The sequence below is a fragment of the Onychomys torridus genome, chromosome 3 (genome assembly GCF_903995425.1).
Source record: "Onychomys torridus chromosome 3, mOncTor1.1, whole genome shotgun sequence".
NCBI lineage: Eukaryota > Metazoa > Chordata > Mammalia > Rodentia > Cricetidae > Onychomys > Onychomys torridus.
The window spans coordinates 29414274-29436572 of NC_050445.1; the positions used below are offsets into that span (position 1 = coordinate 29414274).

The 22299-nt window shown below is 41.1% G+C and overlaps 1 protein-coding gene across 1 annotated transcript in view; it reads right to left on the minus strand.

Moving 5' to 3' along the window:
- Positions 1–355: 355 nt before the first annotated feature.
- Mgam (maltase-glucoamylase) overlaps positions 356–22299 on the minus strand; it is a 90717-nt gene continuing 68773 nt past the window's right edge. The window contains exons 53-70 of the mRNA XM_036181844.1: positions 22014–22139; positions 20858–20986; positions 20506–20616; positions 20149–20211; positions 15264–15398; positions 14782–14869; positions 13899–14037; positions 12817–12950; positions 12656–12690; positions 12449–12565; positions 11919–12067; positions 11223–11307; positions 9792–9848; positions 7730–7854; positions 6659–6747; positions 5611–5654; positions 4868–5038; positions 356–430 (exon numbers count right to left, since the gene is read on the minus strand). Of these exons, the coding sequence (XP_036037737.1) occupies positions 356–430; positions 4868–5038; positions 5611–5654; positions 6659–6747; positions 7730–7854; positions 9792–9848; positions 11223–11307; positions 11919–12067; positions 12449–12565; positions 12656–12690; positions 12817–12950; positions 13899–14037; positions 14782–14869; positions 15264–15398; positions 20149–20211; positions 20506–20616; positions 20858–20986; positions 22014–22139 (1872 nt within the window). The remainder of the gene's footprint in view (positions 431–4867; positions 5039–5610; positions 5655–6658; positions 6748–7729; positions 7855–9791; positions 9849–11222; positions 11308–11918; positions 12068–12448; positions 12566–12655; positions 12691–12816; positions 12951–13898; positions 14038–14781; positions 14870–15263; positions 15399–20148; positions 20212–20505; positions 20617–20857; positions 20987–22013; positions 22140–22299) is intronic.

The window sequence follows — 22299 nt, forward strand, 5'->3', positions numbered from 1 at the left end:
GGGAAACACTGGGCTCCCATACACACACACACACACACACACACACACACACACACACACACACACACTTCAGCATGGATCTAATTTATCTTTACATCTTCAATGAATGTCATGTGATGAACCATATATGTCACACTAATTACATAGATATATTAAAGTGACCCAGAGATATTATCTTGGGAGTCATAATACACACACACACACACACACACACACACACACACACACACACATACATAAAATCCACAAAATATTTTAGCCATACTGGGACTGAAACAATTGGTGATACATAATAATTACATAATTATGAAGCATAAGTAGTTTAAATCTGCTTGTAGTATTCCGCTCTGAAAATTCATGAAGAGTTCCATGTCAGTGACTGGAAATGATGCAGGCTGATTCTTTTCTCAGTCACATTAACTTTTAATACCTGTGGGAACAAACAAACAAGAAATGTATTAAGCATTTGTTGTCTAGAATGTCCTGTGCACAAATGAACAGGGCTGAGCCACATGGCCTTGATGCCAACTACTGTTTTATTTTCAGGTGCAGAGGGGTTTCCTAATCCTTGGAGTAGAATGATTGTTCTGTGATAGGGATGGGCCCTCAAGGGTCAGTTCCCAACCACGGAGAACAAGTGCTCAGGCCAACTGGAAAGTGCACCCCGTCTTCTTCTCTTCTACAGTGCTGCTAGCTCTCCTCTCACCTCATCTTCTGTTGTCTCCTCACAGCACTCACCCATGGCCTGGGAAGTCTAATGTCTCCTCACAGCACTCACCCATGGCCTGGCAGTCTAATGTCTCCTCACAGCACTCACCCATGGCCTGGCAGTCTAATGTCTCCTCACAACACTCACCCATGGCCTGGCAGTCTAATGTCTCCTCACAGCACTCACCCATGGCCTGGGAAGTCTAATGTCTCCTCACAGCGCTCACCCATGGCCAGGTCAGTCTAATGTCTCCTCACAGCACTCACCCATGGCCTGGCAGTCTAATGTCTCCTCACAGCACTCACCCATGGCCTGGGAAGTCTAAAATTCCTACTTTTTACAGGCAAACACTTTTGAGAGGCCTCACTAATGACCAAGTTTTAACTGTAAATAAATCGGTTCACAACAGAACAGGGCAAAGTCATTTAAGAGATCTTTTTGAAGGTAGTTGACAAGAAAACCACGGTACAAGGAGACGTTTTAAAATTATAAAACTGAAGAAAAACTTTTCTCAGGCCTAGAAATCAGAAAGCATTCATTTAGTACATGCACACAAAGACACACACATATACAAACACACACACACACACACACACACACACACACACACACACACACACACAGAGAGAGAGAGACAGAGACAGAGACAGAGACAGAGACAGAGACAGAGAGAGAATCATAGGAAGAAGAAGTGCTCCCATCTACCACAGTGTGACAGATGTTGGGACCAAAATATTATACAAATCCTAAGGTTCTAATTTTAACTTTGACAGGATGAGAGCATGTTTGTAATCAATAATTCTCAAATTATTGCAAGCTGGGTACATATCATAGCGTGATTGTTGTCTACACAAGTGGGAACATCATTGCTAACACTAGTGTTGTGAATATATAAACTGCAAACCATCCAAGAATGTTTCAAGAAGAAACAATTAATAAGATCAAGCAAAAACTGGGTTAAAAACTTATCTAATATGTGTTTAGTGGATTGAGACAACAGTTCAGACAAAAGTATAAAAATATTATTCCACTCTTAAGATCTGTTTATTTTATTCTATATAGACTATAAATTAATTGAAAATATTTTAAAGTAAGCATTATATCATATATAGCAGTATTAGATTTTAGCATCTGACTTCATAATTTATTTTATTTGTTACATCAGTAGAGTAGCAGTCAGCTTGGTACAGCCTGCAGGTAGTATTCCTTGTGTGGTCAAATATTTGCACTGAGGCTCAGTGTGGACAGTGCTTGCACAACATTCGTAGAGCCCTGGATTTGATCCCTAGAATTTTTAAGAAATGTTGAATCAGAGCATTTTGGGTAGGAAAGAAGAACTGTCTTAACTTATCTGCATCATATGTATATACTTAAGTAATAATTAAGGCACAAAATAATAAAAATATCCCTATACAAATAGATAAAACATAAAAATAAGCATTACATATTAGTTAAGGTATATATTATATTATGAATATTTTTGGACCCTAAAAGCTATGCCTCTGGTACCTTCTCTGAAGGGGATGTGATCTGTCCTACAATGTTCCTGTAGGATCAAGTGAGAACAGGTGCTGAGTACTCAGATGTGTCTCAGGTGTGGTGGTCAGTAAAGTTACTAGTATTTTTTTTAAATCATGTGCCAGGTACCAGTCATATTTTACACATACTTAATCTTCATGACAGCACTATTAGTTGGTTGCAACATCCTATTTATTATGATCAGACATATGTAATTCGTAAGAATCAAGCCTTAAATTCAGATCTCAGGTGTATCATACCCCAAGGCATCTAAATAGTCTCATGTCCATGTCCTTTAAAAAGTATTCTAACATTTCATATTATATCACTTTTCCATTAAAAAGTGCTTTTCTTGTGGTAATTCCAAAGAATCAGTTTTTTTTTTTTTTCAAAAGTGTAGACCCTGAGCTTTCATGGAGACAGAAAGTGCTATGTGTGTTACCAGATGAGAAAAGCAATCATCCCTTTCACCCAGCTATGAAATTTACTAGCTACAATAATGACCTGCCTGTCAAGATAGGCCCACTAGTGCAACAATGGCATTAATGTCACAGAAGTAAATAACCACTTTTTTTGTTTTTTTTTTAATTTAAGGCCCATTCTGTGACATGGAATCTATACCTGACACTGTCTGTGAGGTCGAGAAACTGGCTAGATAGGTCATGGGCTCTAAGGGAAAATCTGCCACTATTATTCTGCAAATGCACATAACAATAAATGAACTTCTAATGACCTCTTGCTATACCAATAGATCAGTGCATCATTCAGCCCGCATCAGAGAAACTTCTTGAAGTAGAGAACAATTGACAGAAATACCCAAAATTGATCACTGAGCAGAGAGTTAGAGAGTTCCAAATGTTCAGCCCTAAATGGGATGTCTGTATCATGCCCTCCACTCAAGTTTCAGGGATCTATGTAGAACTGGGGGGCAGAAAGTTTTTAAGAACCAGAGGTAGAAGATGATTTTAACACACTGTGTGTGCTGGATAGTTTTTTGCAACTTCACACAAAATATAGTTACCTGGGAAAAGGGAACTTCAACTGAGAAAATACCTCCACCAAATTGGCCTGTGGATAAATCTATGGAGTACTTTCTTGATTAATGATTAATGGAAGATGATCCATCTGGTTACAGGCAGTGCCACACCTTGGAAGGTGGTTGAGAGTTGCATAAAAAAGCAGACTGAGTCAGCCAGGAGGAACAAGCCAGTAAACAGCATTCCTCCATGGCCTCTTTATCAGTTCCTGGCTCTAAGTTCCTGCCTTGAGTTCCTACCTTCCCTTTATGATGGAATAAACCTGAGAGTTGTATACTGAAAGAAACCCTTTTCTAAGCAAGTTTCTTTTGGTCATTGTGTTTTGTCACAACAGTAGAAACCCTAACTAAGACACTATGTTTCCCAGACACAGTAGGATTGTGTACATGTACTCACAGCTATTGTGACAAAATGTATAAGACCTGTGCATGCTTAAGGCAAACAAAAATCTCAGTGTGGAGAAGAAAGGGAAGGCATGAAGTCCCATGCCTAGCTGAGGAGCTACTGGCATTTGGTTGCTACTTAGAAAGGAAAAGTCAGTTTTCTTCAATGATATGACATGGAGTCAGGCTCAACACCCAGGAGTAGTTGGCCAACACAAACTGTACTAAATGGGTTTAAATAAGAAAAGTGAGAACGAGAACATGAAGTTGGATGTTTAGGGAGGTAGAAAAGGATCTAGGAGGTGTTGGGACAGGGGATGAACATGAATATTAACAAAATGCTAAGTTTATCATGCTCCAATAGAAGGCCACATGCTCAAGAAAATATAGAAAGCACACATTGAGAGAGGTAGGTAGGTAGGTACATACATACATACACACATTCATTCATATATACATACACACATAACATACGTACATACCTACACATACATACATATATAAATACACACACATACATGCATATATACATTGATGCATAGATAGGACACAAAGGTTGGGTGGGTAGGGAAGGGTGGGTGGATCTGGGAGAAGTTGGGGGGAGGGGTTAATAGTATGAAATCCTCAAAGAATCAATTACAAATGATACCAATCTCCAACTCATGATGTTAAGATATTTTAAATACATATTTACATTCAGATTTACATCCAAATGTTACAGAGTCATTGTGTTTCTCTACCTAGCATTTCCCCTTGTAATATCACTTAAAATACTAGAATATTGAGATAAAACTCCAACAGTGTGGAAATTTCCAAGAGCTTCCAACACATTTAAATGGGAAAAAAAGTGAGTGAGAGCAAAGAGTTGTTTCATCTTTGTTGCAGTTCCCTCTCTATGGTATTTTAAGTAGCGGACCAACTCTTCTTAGGGTAAAGATAGTGCCTAACATTTGATGAAATAGAGTAGTACAAGCTGTTTGAGAACTTGGTTTCTGAGCCAGAACGAGAGACAAGTGTCACTTAGGTTTTAAGACAAGACATTAAACATAGAAAGTAAGCAATCAGATTTTCAACTGGGTATGATAAACCATGGATTTTGCTTTATCTCCACTCTGCCCACAGATGACACCAAACACAGTGGCTGCCTGGGGGAGGGGAGACTGTTGTAAAAAGCATTCGAGGGTTGAGAAAGACCATTGGGCTTTCCAGTAGTCACAAACCTGAGTTGTGGTGTTGTAGTCATAGGGGACTGATTCATTCAAGTTGTTCCTAGAGATGCTCACGCTGGTAATGGAAACACTGCCCAATCCCCAGACTTCAATGTAGCCTAGGTACAAAGGTGCTGTTCCAGTGATGTAATTGTTAAAAATAACATGTGTCTGCAATGTATTCTGTCAAATTGAAAATAAAACAGAAAGAAACAAATATCAAAATTAGTTCAATTTTGTTCTCAACTTTGTTTTAGGCATAGATGTAAATCACAAAATGAGACAGCCTGAGTCCATATATTACATTCTCAGATAGTAAAAACCATGACCTCAGCACCCTGTCTCCAGCTGCCCTATCCCATCCACTTTGCATGGGCAACCTCAGCCTGGTCTGCAGGATGGCCTTGAACTCTGTACGTTACAAATCTCAAGTATCAAGAAATGTATATTCTACACACAGAAAGGTCACAGCATGTGCAGAACATTTCAAAGTAGCGTAGGAAGGAGAGCCAGATTACACAGAAAGATTATCCACCTGAAAAATGGTACACTGAAACAGTTACCAATGAGACATGGATAAGGTCAATCAAAAACATGTCCTTGGAACATCGGAAATCCCCCCTCCCTGAGGTCTGGAGGAAAAGAAAGATGAACACTGGAGAAATTCTAGGAAGTACATACATAGGACCCTTACAAGAGCTGGTATCCTGCCAAGACAGCAGAAACCTATACTCTGTAGTGTCTGTCACACTCACCTGGCTAACAGAAAAGCTGGCCAAGTAGTATCGTTCAGTGATATCTGTAAACAGACAAAAGGGCAGATGTGAGCTGGGTCTGTGATAGACTTCTAATTGCTCATTTGTCTTAGCTGAGAGTGAGGCTATTCTTGTTTAGTTTTTCTCCATTACAATGAGTTCAATTTTGTAGTGGAAGTTCTCTCTATGCAAATTAGTCAGGTTCTACACCCATCCCCAAATGGATACAAATGTTTGAAATGAACATGTAGATGCACTTGTCTAATAGCTACCACATATAAAAATCACATACTGCTGCCTTAGGTCACTTTTTTTCACAATCTACTAGTCCCAACCTGTCCCCAGTCACCTCAGAATTTCCAGATTCCTTTTGCTTAAAAGCACACATCCACACGTGTAAACACACTGTGGCTGCTGCCTTGCTTTATTTTGAGCAGTAATGGGTGGTTTTAAATGTGAACTCCACAAAATGTTTTAAAAAAACTGGGAAAGCGCGGCGTTTGGCAGCGTGGTGGATGGAAAAGGCAGCTTGCTGGTAACCAGCTCCTTCTCAGGGCTTCCTCTACCTCTGCAGTGTGGTCTCTTCCTCACTTACTTCCCCACTCCTCCTGGAACCACTAGCTTCTAAAACATGCTGCCTATAGCAGAAAGCACCATACAAATCAGCTATGTAAATTTAAATGAATATAAATCAAATAAAACACACTTCAGTGTGTGAGATGCCCTTATGACATTTGAGTGTTCACAGGAACCTGTACCTACAGCTGTGTTGAGCTGAAGAAGCTCTTTGTGGCTGAAAGTTCTTCCCTGTGGTAAAGAGTACTTGTGCCATCCACCTCCTAAGAGGTTGCCAGCTCCCATAAACTCCTGATGGAAAGTCCCACACACAAACAACACATGTAGCATTATCTTGCTGGGACAACTAATCTGTAGTTGGGGAATGTGCATAAATCTCAAGAAAGTTTATCTCAGCTGAAAGGCAGGAATTTAAAATAATCGAGAACCTTACTCGTGGTGTGGTCAGGAATCCCAGCCAGCCCCTACTCACTGATGTTTTTCCCATCATCCCAGAAGAGCCAGCCCTCAGCAAGTCCTCCATCATTCAAGGCAACCTTGAGGCCCATGAATTTCTCACGGCTGTGGTGGGGAGGGAGAGAGGCATTAGCTAAAAACACAGTCACAGTCACAAGCCAACAGTTTTCCCACAAACAACAGAGTAAAATGAAGTACTTCCTGAGGGTTAGAGTGGGTTCTCCTACTAGAAAATGTTGAGAACTGGATCTAGGTGCATGCAGAAAAGGCTGGACCACTGCATGTCCTAAGTGAATGACTTCACCAAAGCATCAAGGGGACTTTTCCAGTAGGGCTCTTAAATTAAAAGCACATAACTGGCTTCCCTCTTTCCCCTTTCCTGAGGCTGTAAACCTCTTTTGTGACCCATCACCTAAAACACTCAGAGGACAAATGGGTGAAGTTTTGAGGCATGATGTCAGGCCCACATGGATTCCCATATTCTCCCTGGGCCTGTGACTTAGTGAGTCATGTAGCTCAATAAGGCCTCCACTTCCTTATCTGTGGAATGGAGACGATGGCAATACTCACCTCAAGCAACTTCATTTCTCTTTGATTAAGAAAAATAGAAAATCATAAAACAAAGTTCTTAATACTGGCACAGTATTATCCTAAGCATGCAGCAAGCATTTGCTTGATGTTAATGATTAATGAATGACATATAAACTTAGGGCCAGAGCTCTTAAGTATTTTCAGGGTAAAGCAACCTCAGGAATCAGTTGTCACATAGCTGAATTTTTCTAGCAATCATTTATTCTTGAGGAAAAAAGTGGGAGATTCCAAAAATATGAACTATGACTACCCCATTTTTATTTCTGTTGTAAATGTCACTTATTACATGTGCAATTTCACAGACTTTGATTTAAACAACTGGTGAAAATGGTTGAGAGTTCAGAGTTTTTCAAAAGTTCAAATATAAAAATATAAAAAATAAATCCAGTGAAAATATTTTCAGACTTCAGAGTGATACTCAAGAATCGAGGAGCCTTCTCCACACATGATTAAGCTCACTACTATGCAAAGTAGAACCCCATTTCCCCCAATTCACCTCAAGCGGGTATTCATGGCAGGTTCCTGCCAGGGCAGAATGTAGCCCCCACGGATATGAAGATTAATATGGTCAAGAGGGGCTGGCAAGTTCTTCCATTGTCCCCTTGCATTAATATCTACACCCTGTGGGAAAAAGAGAGCAGATGATGAGAGAGATGCACATATCACTGAGCAGTGAGTGCATTTAGCAGACAACCCAACCACCGTCTGGACTTATCTCTTGGTCCCCACTATTTAATACATACCAGCTATACACTCTACATTCACCTGTTCCATAGAAAACACTCAAAAGATTTATGTGCCTTTATGTTTAAATATATCTCTGACTTGCTATACTGTGGTTTTTTCCCTACTTGGGCTGGTTCAGCCCTTTCAGGCAAACTGGTGATCCTCTGCTCCAAGAAGGTCACCATACTGGTATCAAATTTCACGAGGACATTCAATTAATATAGCATACAACACCCCAAAGTTGATGGATTCAAGCAATCCCCCTACCACAGACTCCCTAGAGGCTAGGACTGCAGGCTTGGGTCATGGTGCTCAGCAGTCTGGTCCTATCCTTTTCTGATGTTGAGCAACATTGTTTCTGTCCCCTAGAGGACAGTAGCATCCTATTTCTAGACTCCACAGTATGCTCCCATAAAGGTTTTGAAAGGCAAATCTTAGCTCATCATTACATTGTTAACCCCGAACAGAAAAGCACCCACCATTCCAATACCTAGAACTTAGCAGAGAGTTTTGCATCTGAGCAAGGCTAGGACTCCAACCAAGAAGCCTAGGGTGCAGACTTGAAGGAGGTCCACACTCTCAAGTCCAAGAAAAAGCAGGGCCCTTCTTAAGCTAGATACCCTGAGTGTCTCCCTGCTTAGCTCTAGGGTAAGCCCTGACAGATTCAAAAGGACTGATAAAGTACTGGACAGTCAACATGCAAATTCAAGACCATGTGAGGGCCACTTGAGGGAAATAACTGATCTCTCCCTCAGGTCTCTGGTGCTGGACTGAAAGTACGTAGCTGAATGTTAGTGTACTCCCACCCTTAAGAGAAAGCAGCTAAGAACCAAGAAGAGGGAAGTGACTGCTCCTAGGATGGAAAAACTCCTTTGTCCTTGTTCTGTTTTCACCCAGATCCATTGCATTGTCCTCAGAGGAGAGGCTAGTGCACTGCTCTGCTTTTGGTCTTCCTGCCTGTGCTCTGCTCAGAGAGTCCAAAGAGGTGGGCTAGTGGGAGGGCAAGGATATCCCTTTCCTTTAATTATTCCCTAAGAATTAAGCTCTGTCTCATATGTGTCCTTTGACAGATCACCTCTAAAATGTCTTCTCAAGACCTTGCTCTCTCAGCTTGTCTTCTATGACCACTATGGCCCAGGTATCTGCAACAGAGAGCCCCTGTGGTTGCCTTTATAAGTGAACATGTACTGTTTGGATATGTATTTGAGGACTCATTTATTCGGTAATTAGAGGAAGGAACTGTTCTTGAGTATCTATACAAGAAGTTGACAACCTGTGAGTCACAACCTCTTTGGAGGCAACCAACACTTTCACACAGGTCACTTAAGGCCATTGGAAAACACAGATATTTGTATTATAATCCATAACAGTGGTAAAACTACAGCTATAAAGTAGCAAAGAAAATAATTTTATGGTTGGGGTTACCACAACATGAGGAACTATATTAAAGGGCCGAAGCATTACAAAGGTTGAGAAACACTGATCTATACTATAGAAGCAGATATATACTAAATAGACAGAAGAAAAAACTAATTAATGGCACAATTTGAAGAGATGACTTGTCACCAGAGTGGATAGTAAGGACATACAGAAAGATAAAATCACATGTAAAAAAATATCCAGTGAGCCAGGCATTGAATGAGAGGCTTGCCACTTCAGCTCTCTGGTCTTGCTCTCACCCCACTAGAAGATGAGAAGACAGAGGCCACAGGAAGTAAAGGGCTCATGCAGGACAACCACACATATTTTCCAGGGCTGTGGTGTGAGATCTGCCACATACAAAGACTGTACTCTACTGTTTATCAGACTATACAAACATTTAAAAAACTTACCGTGTAGTAGTCATACCAGCGGGCTCTGGGAAAATAGGCATCTACAGTTCTGGCATTCTGAAATTCAATACAAACAAGGTGTCAATAGTGGAACTGTTGTCTAGGACAGAGGAGCCAATGCATGTGGGGGAAAAGTTACAACAGTAGCGACAGTGGGGAGTCTCATAATCCTGAGATCAGCAATGACAGGGAAGCCATTTCCTCCTACTCTCTTTAACTGGAAGATTTCCTAACCAATGGCCTCCATAATGCCCCTTGGGATGGGCAACTTGAATCACCCTTTCCTTACAAAAACACCCTACTTTGTTTCTAGAGATACAAACACCCATGTTTGGCTATGGAGCAAAAGAAAAATTTCTAGGTAGAGTAAGATATGAAGAATATTAAATAGCTGGTCTTTAATCAGAGACCCAATCATTCTCAAAGGAAGTTTAAAAAAAAAGACTTTAGCTGCTTACAGGACCCCCTTACACAATGAAGCAAAGATCTACCCAGCATCAGTGAGCTGACCACATTGCTGCAAAGCAGTTGGCCCAACAAACTTTGTTTTCATGGTGAAAGGAATGACTCCTTGCATTGAATTCTTTTGCTACAGTCCCCACCTGACCCTAAGTTCCTTATACTAGTAAATATGGGGAAGATTATATCTTCAGATATAACACAAGGTTATTTATCTTCTTCACTACCCTATGAAGCAGAATAGAGAGAATAACTTTAGAGAGAGACAATCCGAGGGCAGCCACTTAAGTGATTGATTTTACTGAGAAAGTTACTAGAATTTAGGGCTTGTTCATCACAGTTCTCTGGACAACTGACAGAGTCGGGGTAGGTGAAGAGAAAAGTATTTGTTACAGTTTGTCCATAACTGGGGAGGGAGAATTTTCTGTCCCATCTTGCCCATATCGGTGGGGCAATGTAAAGAAAAATGAAACACGTGTGAGGGAACACTCCTCTGAGGACTTAGCTTTGAGTCCAAGTTATCAGAACCAAGAGGTAGAACTTTCTACTATAAGAGGATCTCGTGTTCTAGCCCCAGGGTATCAAGGGTAGCCTGGTTTCATCTCAACTGCCAGTAGAATTTTGTTTTTGTTTTTGTTTTTGTTTTTTGAGACAGGGTTTCTCTGTGTAGCTTTGTGCCTTTCCTGGGACTCACTTGGTAGCCCAAGCTGGCCTCGAACTCACAGAGATCCACCTGGCTCTGCCTCCCAGGTGCTGGGATTAAAGGCATGCACCACCACCGCCCAGCTGCCAGTAGAATTTTTAATGTTTCTTGGCCCAATTCAAAGAAGGAAAACAAAAAAAGAAAGAAAGAAAAGGTAGAAAGAGAGATATGTCAGGATCTCCAACACACAGGCCTTCTTTCCATGTTTACCCAGCCTAACAGCCAGGGTCCTCATACCCATCCTACTACCCTGAGGCCTCCATACTCACAAGCTCTAGTACAGGGCTGATCAGGAAGGCTGGACCCAGGAGGAACTGTTTGTCTATATTCCAGGTCTCATGGTCTGACACAAACCTAAAAAGGGAAATTGAGGTGTCACAATCAGAGCCTAACGAGTCCCAGCATAAGACCCTGAAAAAATCCTCAAGTCTGAACTCAAACCAGAAATGCAGCTGAATCCTGCATTGTCATATTCTCTCTAGTTTGATAAGATCATATAGACCACATCCCCTACAAGTCACTTCTCTCAAACTTCAGAAAGTGTTTAGGCATGTTGATTCCATAAAATATATCCATTCTCTTTCACCATAGCACATTTTAAATGTAAGGATGGCCCTCATCCCTCAAATTCCCCCTTGGAACACCTACTTTAATGATGTTAATGCATTTTGGTCTGGGTCTATATAAACTGCAAAAGATTAGGTCTTTGCATGTCCAAATAAGGAAGAAATTGTGGTATTTTATTTTGTATCACTTAAAAACTTCTTTTGTTAAAAGAAATCCTTCCATCCAAGATCTGAGGTGTGTATAAAATTCAGTTATAAGGGAGAAGAAAGTATGCTGTCCACTTGGAGAGCTCAGAACAATAAGGACTGAAGCCTTCACTGTGAAAGAATTATGTCAACTCACACCCTGCAGGGTGAATGGGTTACCCATGGGTCAACAGGACTCAAGCTGACACTCACTCATGGAGAAGAGGCCGCACCACTGTGCTGCCCTCTGTGTGGGCCTTGTACATCAGGGTGTAGAGATATGGCAACAGGGTGTATCTGGTCTCTAGAACACTTCTGGAAATATTCTCAAAGGTTTCATCCCAGGACACAGGGTCTTGTCTCTACAAGAAAAGAAGAAGAGTGTTCAGAACCCAGTTATACCTCTCAATGGACTTATGGTCACTGAACATTTATTGCAAATGTTTCTACACAACTGGATAAAAACAACGGTGCATGAGACTTTAAGGATATTCTTAGCAGTTGGAAAACAGCCACACCTGTCTCAGGAAAATGATTCCATAAGATATTCTGTATGGGATGTATGGGAAAATGTTTCCTAAATATAAAGAATCATCAAAACATGACTGACGAATTTGGTTCATAGAGAAGAGGGTTTAAAGGTTTTTTGTTTGTCCCCAGGGAACACACATAGAAGAAGTGCACACAGAAACTGAGGAAGCATTTCCAGTGACATAATATAGGTGAGGAAGCTGACATCCTACCCTGGTCCCAATGGTGTTGTGGTTCCTGGAGAAGGGGTAAAATGCACCCAGCTGCATCCAGCGAACACACATCTCATACTCAGCATCTTGAAAGAACCCACAGATGTCTGACCCCGTCTGAAACAACAACAAACGAAGTGAGCTCTGGAAGCTTTCTGAGAGATGCTGCCACCTTCCTAGGGAGGAGGAGCATGCAAGGACACTTACATAGGAGATGCCAAAGAGACTGAACTCCATCATGCCTGCAAGGAGAGATGCAGCAGGGTCAGGAGAGGCACTCATGCTCTGCCTGCTCCTCCCACTTCACCAGGGACCCTACTCCCTACTCCACCCACAGCCAGCAGAGGCCCCTGAATACAACCACACACCAATGATGGATTTCCCCAGCTGGTCCCAGGCAGCTGTGTTGTCTCCCAGCCAGTGTCCTGCCCAGCGTCCAGAAGAGGGGAATGTGGAGCGGGTGATGACGACCCCTCTCTCTCCTGTCACCTCCTGCACAGCTCTGGTGGGGAAAATAGGGAGGTAAGTTGAAGTCAGAGCAGGGGAAGGCCCAGAACTTGTTCTCTCGAACCCTAGGGTTTAGGGTCCTGCTGGCCAATAGGGACAATAATACTGATGCCTTTTCACAGTCATCAGCCAACAACTTCACCACATGGTAAAACAATTACACTGTTTCCAAGTGTTAAACTATCACAAAATCGATTTATTCATTTAACGTTTGGTTTTCTATATTTCTGAGCTAGTGAGTAAATTCCTTTACAAGATTGTAATTGTTTAAGTTGTATTATTCATTGAAGTCACCAAGTGGGACTATGTTAATTCACTAGACTACTCATAGATCATACAACAAAAATGGCTAAAAATATCAGACATGATTCACTTTTAGAATAAAATACATTATAGCACCCTGTTTTGATTTTGCCTCTTATAACTAATGCTATCACATCACCAACTGCATTGTGTAATAATTGTTTCTGTCTCTGTGCATGTGCTCCTCAAAAGGACTATTAATTTCTCAATGATATGACACTGCCATATTTCAATCTGTCATCCCAGTCATAATCAAAGAACTCTCTCCGTGCTCCTATACTCTTTAGTTAAGAAGTAAGGCTCTAGACCAGTGGTTCTCAAACTGTGGGTCATGACCCTTTCACATCAGTCAACTAAAACCATCAGATGTATCAGATATTTACAGTGCAATTTATAATAGTTACAAAATTATAGTTATGAAGTAGCAATGGAAATAATTTTATGGTTGGGGTCACTACAACATGAAGAACCATATTAAAGGGTCACACTATTAGGAAGGTTGAGAACCAGTGGTCTAGACAAGTAATCACTGAATTCTTCTTAATCTTCAGAATGGAAAGTGAAGGAAATACTGGGAAGTTACACCAATGACTGGCCATCCCCACTGATAATGTCAACTAGAGAAAAGTGTACCACTCACTCGTAGGTGGGTCTGGTCTGGGACCACCCATACAGGCTGTGCACGTCATAATGCCGCACCCGAGAGTCATCTGGAAGGATCTGCTCACTCTCCATGCAGAGTGTCTTGCTGCTCAGGCCTCTGTCCCTGGCTTCCAAATCTGATGGAGATTCAAGAGTGAAAGGCAGCTCTTGTTCTCCTCATTGCTGCCTCTTTTCTATATTCTAAAATCTGTATCATAAGACTAATGGGACCTCTCCTGGGCATGAGAACAGTACTTAGCACTAAACGGTAACATTCCTATGGTGTTTTCAACACCAAGTCCACTGGAGAAACTGGTGGTTTGGGAAACAGCCCAAGTTACCACATACTATGGAACAAGCCCTGAGCTAGACTTGAAAGTACAAATCATTTTCTATAATTCCTGTAAAAAGTGCATCCCCAATATAGTTTTCAGAATTTTTGCATAGAAGATTGAGGTTTGGAAATATCAAATAACCTAGGGAATATCACACAACTCACAGAGTAATTTATAGGACCCATATATAAACACTATAACTCTAAATTTCATCAACTCCCTGAGAATGGGAAGCCCCTATTTTATACCCATTGACAGCAAATATATTTCTATAGATAAATTAACATAAGTCTGAAGAACTAACAAATTTATCTCTGAGAATCCTTTGCAGATACTGTCACTATTGGATGTTTTCTCTACTTATTATTGAATTTGCCCAGAGGTCATAGTTCTTGCATACACATACACATCTGGATAAAGTGCTTGATGAGCAGAATCAATGAGGACCTGCTCTTGCTGGTGAAGGTAATTGCTAGCTGCTGGGCTCCAGCAGAGCTCATCTTTCCAGCCATTGCTCAGCAAGTAGACAAAAATCAGGGTCCTTACATGGCATGTAGGGTGGGTGGTTCAAAGTAGCATCACTGCAGCCAGAAGGAACTGCCCCATTCACAAAGCTGGAAGGTTCGTTCATATCCTACAAATGTCAGATATGTAGTTACTCATAAAGATACTTACAACCTGTCAGAGACAAGTAAGTAATGAATAAAGCAGCCAACCTCTAGTTGTCCCTGGGAAAACAATCATTCTCTGGGGGGACAGGTGGATTAGAAATAGCAATTTAACCCTCCAGGTCAAGCAAGCTCCCAAGGCATTTCCAGTAATCACCCCAGAAGCTTTGCAGTAGGCATTTCAGAGGTCCTAAGGACTAAGTGGGATCAGAGCTACTCTGTTCTCTGTCAGAGGAAGCACAGGATGGCACACCTACAGTCTTCCTGAATGATTATTATCCTCTGGACTACTTCAAAACCACTATCATTCACATACACACTCACAGCTATCCATGTGTACACAGACATACACACACTTACAATCCATAGGCCATCAAACTTCAAGCTCTTATTTGGATACTGTGGGTTGGTGTAGAGTTCTTCAATCTCCTTCTTCCACCATGTGGCAGTGGAATTACGGAAAAAGTCTGGGAAGGCCACATAAGCTCGATATTTCTGTAAAAGTAACAAAATTCACCTGTCACAAATGAACACAATCGATAGCAGATATTTCCTGAGAATGTAACTCAAGTAAATCTCTATTATGTGGTGGTAGGCAGTGGTAGCCTAAATAATATGTTCTTGGTTTATTTTAGAAACATTAAGTGCAGAGATAAATAAGCACAACAAATTATACACCCTCTTTCCCAGTATTTGTAAAATATCCACAAACTGCTTTTTTTTTCCATGTTATCCCTCTGAATTCACTATTTCATGCTATTGATGCCCAGTCCTTAAGTGCATCCCCATTTCCATTTCATGCTGTAGATACCCATTCTATTTCAAGAAATCCATGAGCTGTATGCTATGAATATGTGTGGCTCCCATTGGATAATAAATTAAGTTGCATTGACCTGTGGCAGCACAAGATAGAACCATGTAGGAAAATCCAAGCAGGGATATAGAGAGAAGAAGGGCAGAGTTGGGAGAGATGCCAGATGCCCCAGAAGTAGCAACAAGATGTCAGCAGACTGGTAATGGCTTAGCTACATGGAAACATATAGATTAATAGGACTAGGTTATTTTAAGATGAAAGAGTTCGCTAGCCAGAAGCTGAAGCCATAGGCCATACAGTTTGTAATTTATATAAGCCTCTGAGTGATTTTTTTATAAGCAGCTGTGGGACTGTGGGTGAGAGAGATTTATCTGGACTATGGGGCCTGATGGGGCTGAGGAACATTCTGGCTACACTAGTCCTCAAGTGTGCCCCCATTTCCACTTCATGTACATTTCCAGTTCTCAAGTGCACCCCTATTTTCATTTCATGCTGTACATTCCCAGTCCTCAATTACACCCCTATTTCCTAATAACTCGCTAGAAACAAGGAAGGAGCCAGTGAGAATCTGTAGGTGGCAAGTCATTTTTCTGTTATGGAGTGCCAGATTGGAAAAAAAGAAAAGACTGGTCCCTGGGAATGAGGAAATAAGAATTCATGGTATCAGACGAATGTCTATGTACCTCTGTTATCCATGATTCCAAAGAGCACATAAAAACCCCAACTTTATGCTAATCAGAGTAAGAAGACTTAAGGAGGAAACTCCCCACTCCCTTATTCTTTATAAGCTCTCAAGTAATAAAAGCAATGTTTACATTGAAATTGGATCGAGGGTATCAGTCCTTATTTGCACTGAGAGCTTTAGAGGACTTCGGCAAGTATTTTTAGACCAATCTTTATATTCCCTATCATAATTATCTTAGAACCTGAAAAGTAATTTTTTAATGACTATAAATTGTCATTAATTATATGTGCATTGATGCCACTCAGAAACAGCAAATATCCATAAAAGCTTATATATCTTTCTGTGTTGCTTGGTATGGGATATTATAGTCGTTGGTATGTTTCAATAAATGGTCTCCCCTATGTTATTCATTGTGTTACGAGAGTCAAAGAGCTAAGAATCATGAAGCCAACAGTGAGAGGGTGGGAACAACAAGCAGAAAGCTTGGTCTGGAGGCTAAGGCTCCATAGGGCTCAATGTCTAGACAGAACACAAAACAGAGATGCACTGAAGAAAACAGCACGGGATCAGGACTCAGAGGTCTGACTTGAGGAGGCAAGGGGGAGCAAGATGCCATTGCCCTGGGAAACTTGAGGAGTGGCTTTCTGCTGTGGCTTTCTGTGAGGAAATGATGCTAGACAAAGTATCTTCACACGACAAACAAGAGACCAAACTCATATTGGTGACATATATGCCATGTAGAGGGGGAGAGGAGAGGGAATATGAATAAGTAGAAATTATCAGCTATGTCTGAGCCAAAATTCTATCCTTTATGGGATACAAGTTGGAAATTAGGCTGGCTGTGGTTTTTGTTAATCTCACTATGTACAGTGAGATCATATTTGATGATCCTCACCTGTGTACTTAGAAAACGACTTACCATTGTCCAAAGAGCTGACTCTGCCTTATTCTTTCTATTTCCAACTCTTACCAGATAACATCAGTTCTCCCTTGACTGGGTCTTCAATTCTGATGTCATGAGTCCATTGGTATAACTGGCCCTATGATTGCTTACCACAGTCCATTGCAAGATACCAAAATGTATTTCCTGGATCCAATTCTACATTAAGCATTAAAGTTCAGGCCTCAATGTCACAAGCCTTCTGTCCATAGGCTTCTTAGCTGTTTGGTTTGGTTTTGTTTGTTTAATACTAGTCTCAGTAATAACAGATCTAGATATCAGCGAGCTCTTCCTCACCAGATTCATAAAACTGGTTTAACAAACTATGTGTTGCTTCTGATTATTCTATTGTCCAAGAGTCACTTAGGACAGTCTTAATATTTTATGTGACATCATACTGCAGTATTTCTTACCAAGGCTGATTTAAGGCATGAGAATTCTTTGTGAAGAATTACCTGGCTCAGAGCTATGGGATTCTTGGTCATTAAACATTCAATGTCACATGATATTCACAAGTCATTGCACTATCAACACTGTTCACAGATTTTCAGGGGTCTAGAGATCAGGGCCAGCATTGCCTGTAAAAGCTGATGGAGTGTAGCTCTTATAAACCACCCCTAGCACTGATAAAACAGCACCTCCTCCAATGTCAGCAATTAAGTGCCATAGAACCTATGTGCCTGAATGTCTCTAGCCAGTGTCTCCATGAACTGATTAAATTGCTAGATTCAAGTGATCTTCTGAGAGAAGTGATGGAAAGAGCAGGAAGCTAAGGATTTTTCTCAATATCTTAACAAATAGTAAAAGAGATAGATAGATAGATAGATAGATAGATAGATAGATAGATAGATAGATGATAGATAAGAAAACAGATAAAATTATATATAGATTCTTGTTAGTAATAGAAATCGAACATAAACAGTCTGTTTCTGTACTTTTCTACTCTGTCTACTGAAAAAAAAAAATAAAGATATATCGCCTAATAGCCATGAAACTCAGTCCTAAGTTTGAGGATTTCATTTTACATCTGCAGTGCTATTCCTGTCAAAGTGACCAACGTGGTCATAGATCAAAACCCAGTAACTAGGCATCTCTGATTTGCACTAACAAACGTTCTCCCTATTACACTGGAGCTATCTCAAGCCTAAACCCTTGGGCCCCAGGCATGTCAGTTCTATGGAATATATGATTTTCTCTCTAGAACTGAACTTGACCTTAAAAACCAACTCCTCTGTAAAAAGCATGAATATTGGTCATAATTCCTACCAGTCCCATTGCTGGTGACTGAAGTTTTTCTCCTATATCCCTGAAATCCATGAGCACTGGCTAAAATCTGCACATGAATAGTTTCCCAAAGAGGTTGTGGCTCTGGGCTTTTGTGCATGGCTATTATCTGCTTTGTCCCCACAACAATGCTGAATTGACTCCAATGGAATTTTTAAATACTGTAAGTTATACTACTGACTGACCATATAGACACGACTTTCTTCACGTGATCACTCCTGGCCAGGTATCCCAACTAAACAGGCCTTTTCTTTTTCTTCCTCGCTTCTCTAGGAAAGTCGGAAAAGAAGAATACACACACACACACACACACACACACACACACACACACACACACAAATTCCTATCTGAAAAGAATAGTTATATTGAAGAAGACTAAAGGTATTTGCTCTCTAGAGAGTTCCATCCCACCTTAAGGGCCCTACACAGATATTGTCAGACAATCAAACAATTGAGAAGAGACAAAACAGGATGCACACCAGTCATCTTGGCCAGAATACTGACAGGAGCAGGAAGAGCCACATAGTCATTCAAGCAACCAACACCTGCCAATGAAGCCGAGGGAGGAGAATCGGTTCAGAGCCTAGTATAGCTGGATCACTTACAAGGAAGAACTTGTTCCCAGGAGAAAGCAAATTTATAATGCAATGCTAGGATGAAGAGGTAAAAACAACATTGAGACCCATAGCAGAAAGGGAGTCAGAGGCAAGATATGAAGATGGAGAAGCCTGTCTGTAGGGGAAAAGCATACACACAGAAAAATGTCTTGATTAAAGATAAAGACTGAAAACTACTTAAAAGAGATATGCACAGGAAAAGGAACCAATTCAGAGAAAAATAATACCTTCTTAGAGGTATTTGCCAGTTGAAAGTCCATGGACCCTTGGATTCTGGTAGCTTTAGATTTGAAATCACCATTATGTTATCAATAACTAGGCCCTCTGAATGTGGGTGACAGTTGTGTGGCTTGGGCAGTATGTGGGGCCCCTGGCAGTGGGACCAGGATTTATCCCTAGTGCATGAACTGGCTTTTTGGAGCCCATTCCATATGGAGGGATACCTTGCACAGCCTCAGTACAGCAGGGAGGGGCTTGGTCCTGCCTCAACTTAATGTACCAGACTTTGTTGACTCCTCATGGAAGGCCTTACCCTCTCTGAGGTGAGGATAGGGATGGGGTTGGGGGAAGGGGGGAGGGAATTGGGAGGAAAGGAGGGAGGGGGGACTGTGGTTGGTATATAAAATTGAAAAAAAAAACTTTAAATAAAAAAAAACTAATTGTGGACAAGTAACCTATATTCTCTGAGTCTTAGGTCTTAAGAACAATAATACTGGCATGGCGCTTGGAAATGGAATATCAAGATGAAGAAAATTGTGTGTGTGAGGTCATTAGGACACAAATGACAGAAAGGAAACAGGTCACAAGTGTATGCCCAGTACTACTTCTGGGACTCTAGAACTCTGGGTATGGTTTCCCTTTCCTGGTAATCCTGACTTCACTCAAAATCACAAAGTGCCTTTTACCTCCACTTGACTGTCCCAGTCTAGATCGGGGTCCACAACAATATCAGGGTAATCAGGCCAGACCTGTGGGCAGAAGAACCATCAGCAGAAATGCCTCAAACAATTTGCCCAACACAGAATTTCCTAGAAAACTGTAAGCCATAGTCCTAGGACTTCAGTTTTCATGTAGGACTGTTCTACTGAAAAGTGGATTCCCTGAAACTCTTAACTGTTGTCACTAAACAAATAAACATTGACTGTAAAATGAAAACTAAAGGCCCAAAGACCAAATGGAATAGGTGAAAACCACATCTTCAAACACACTAACAGGGTGCCTTGCCTAGGATGAGTCTTGCTGGATCAACACAAATCTCATACCTTTCCCCAGACAATGTCTCCATTATTGGGATATCTGATGAAGACATCATTCTCCACACCACGGGTGAAGGCAGGATAGGGCTGTGTCTCATTGCCAGAAATGGCTGGGTCCTGCAATCAGAGCACAGGCAGGTGGAAAATTAATACTGAAGATTACAAAGAAGGTAGGTGGGAAAAGGGAAGTCCCCAGTTGTAAATTTCACTGTTGCATTTTCCTGACTCCCAGAAATACACTTATATTAATTACACTTTTATTTCACTTCTAAAATAAGAGAGGACAGACATTCTAAGGCAATCCCCATAAAGCCCATCCATTGTCCCAAGCACAGCCAACACATTCACACAAACTAACCAGAATGAGGATGACCCGCATCCCCTTGTCCTTCATGCGATTGATCAGGGCTGGAAACCCAGAGAACTTGGGGCTGAGGGTGAAGTCCAGCTGCCTTTCCATGTAGTCAATGTCTGAGTACTGTACATCCTAGGATGGCAGAAGGAAGCAGGTGGCTGCTGGTGGGGCCAGTCCAGGCTCCAGAAGGCAATGTTCCTTTCCCAGAACTAGCTATGTCATATTATGAGTTTGGATTCTGAGATATTTTCTGTTTTGTTTTTTACATGTGACTTCACCCAACACCCAAAAGTAGAAAATAATATTTGATCCAATAACAACAACAAACAGAGTAAGATGAATGATAACTCCTACCAGGAATGACTGTTATAAAAAAGTTAAATAAAAGCTGTAGGTTATTTATGGTGATTTCCCTCATCAGGCTGCCCCTGGAATCAGTGGTTCTTGTTCATAGAAAATGTAAACCATGTACTAATACAATATGGACAGCAAGTCTACTGTAAATTAATGCAAAAACAAAGCAAAACCTTGCAATACCTGTGGGAAAGCAATATCGAGGGTAATCAGACACAATTTTCTTATTAGGACGATGTATTTCATGATCTCTTTTACTTTAACAAAATAATATGAAGAACAGAACAATATCTAGATAAAATAGATTAAATATGAAAAATGGTTCCCTAGATCAGTCCTATTGGGAGCCTCTTGCCCTCAAGTGAGAGAGGTTGCCTCCACTTGAGTTCCCACCAGAAATGAGGCCAGGATCCTGCATTTATTAGAGCTGTACTGCAGGGCCTGAGAAGGGTTGAAGTCTGAATGGGGCCTTACAAACAATGCTCTGAGTAACTTGGGTTCATTTTCCCTCAGGTAAGCATAACTACTGCTGAAGAAACCTTTTATTATTATGAAAAGAACATTATGACTGAATTCCTTGAGCCAGCACTAGGTCCCCACTGTTAGTCTGAGTTACCAGTGTCCCAAAATCCCCAGGGCCAATGCCACCACCTACACTAAAGTAACAACAGGGTCAATAGGATGCAATGAATCACTTTACACACTTGTAAAACCTTACAAAAATCTCACAAATTCACACACACAGAGATTTGTTAGCTCTGAGGTTGCACAGTCAGCACACCGTGATACCATGACATGTACATACATAGGGGATCTGCTTAGCCACCATCTCATCATACAAGCTGGCGATCTCAGTATCATTCTCATATCCATAGCGACACAGCTGGAATCCCAGGGACCAGTAAGGTACCATCACAGGCCGACCAATCAGCTGGAAAACAGACAGACAGAAAGTGTTAGAATGATAGAGGAGAAGCTAGATGGAAACTGGATATGAAGTCAGAATATTTTACCCAAATTAGAGACCAAATCCAAACCCACAAAGGAAGTGGAGGGGTGTGTGGAGCTCCTGGGACACACTATAGAAAGCC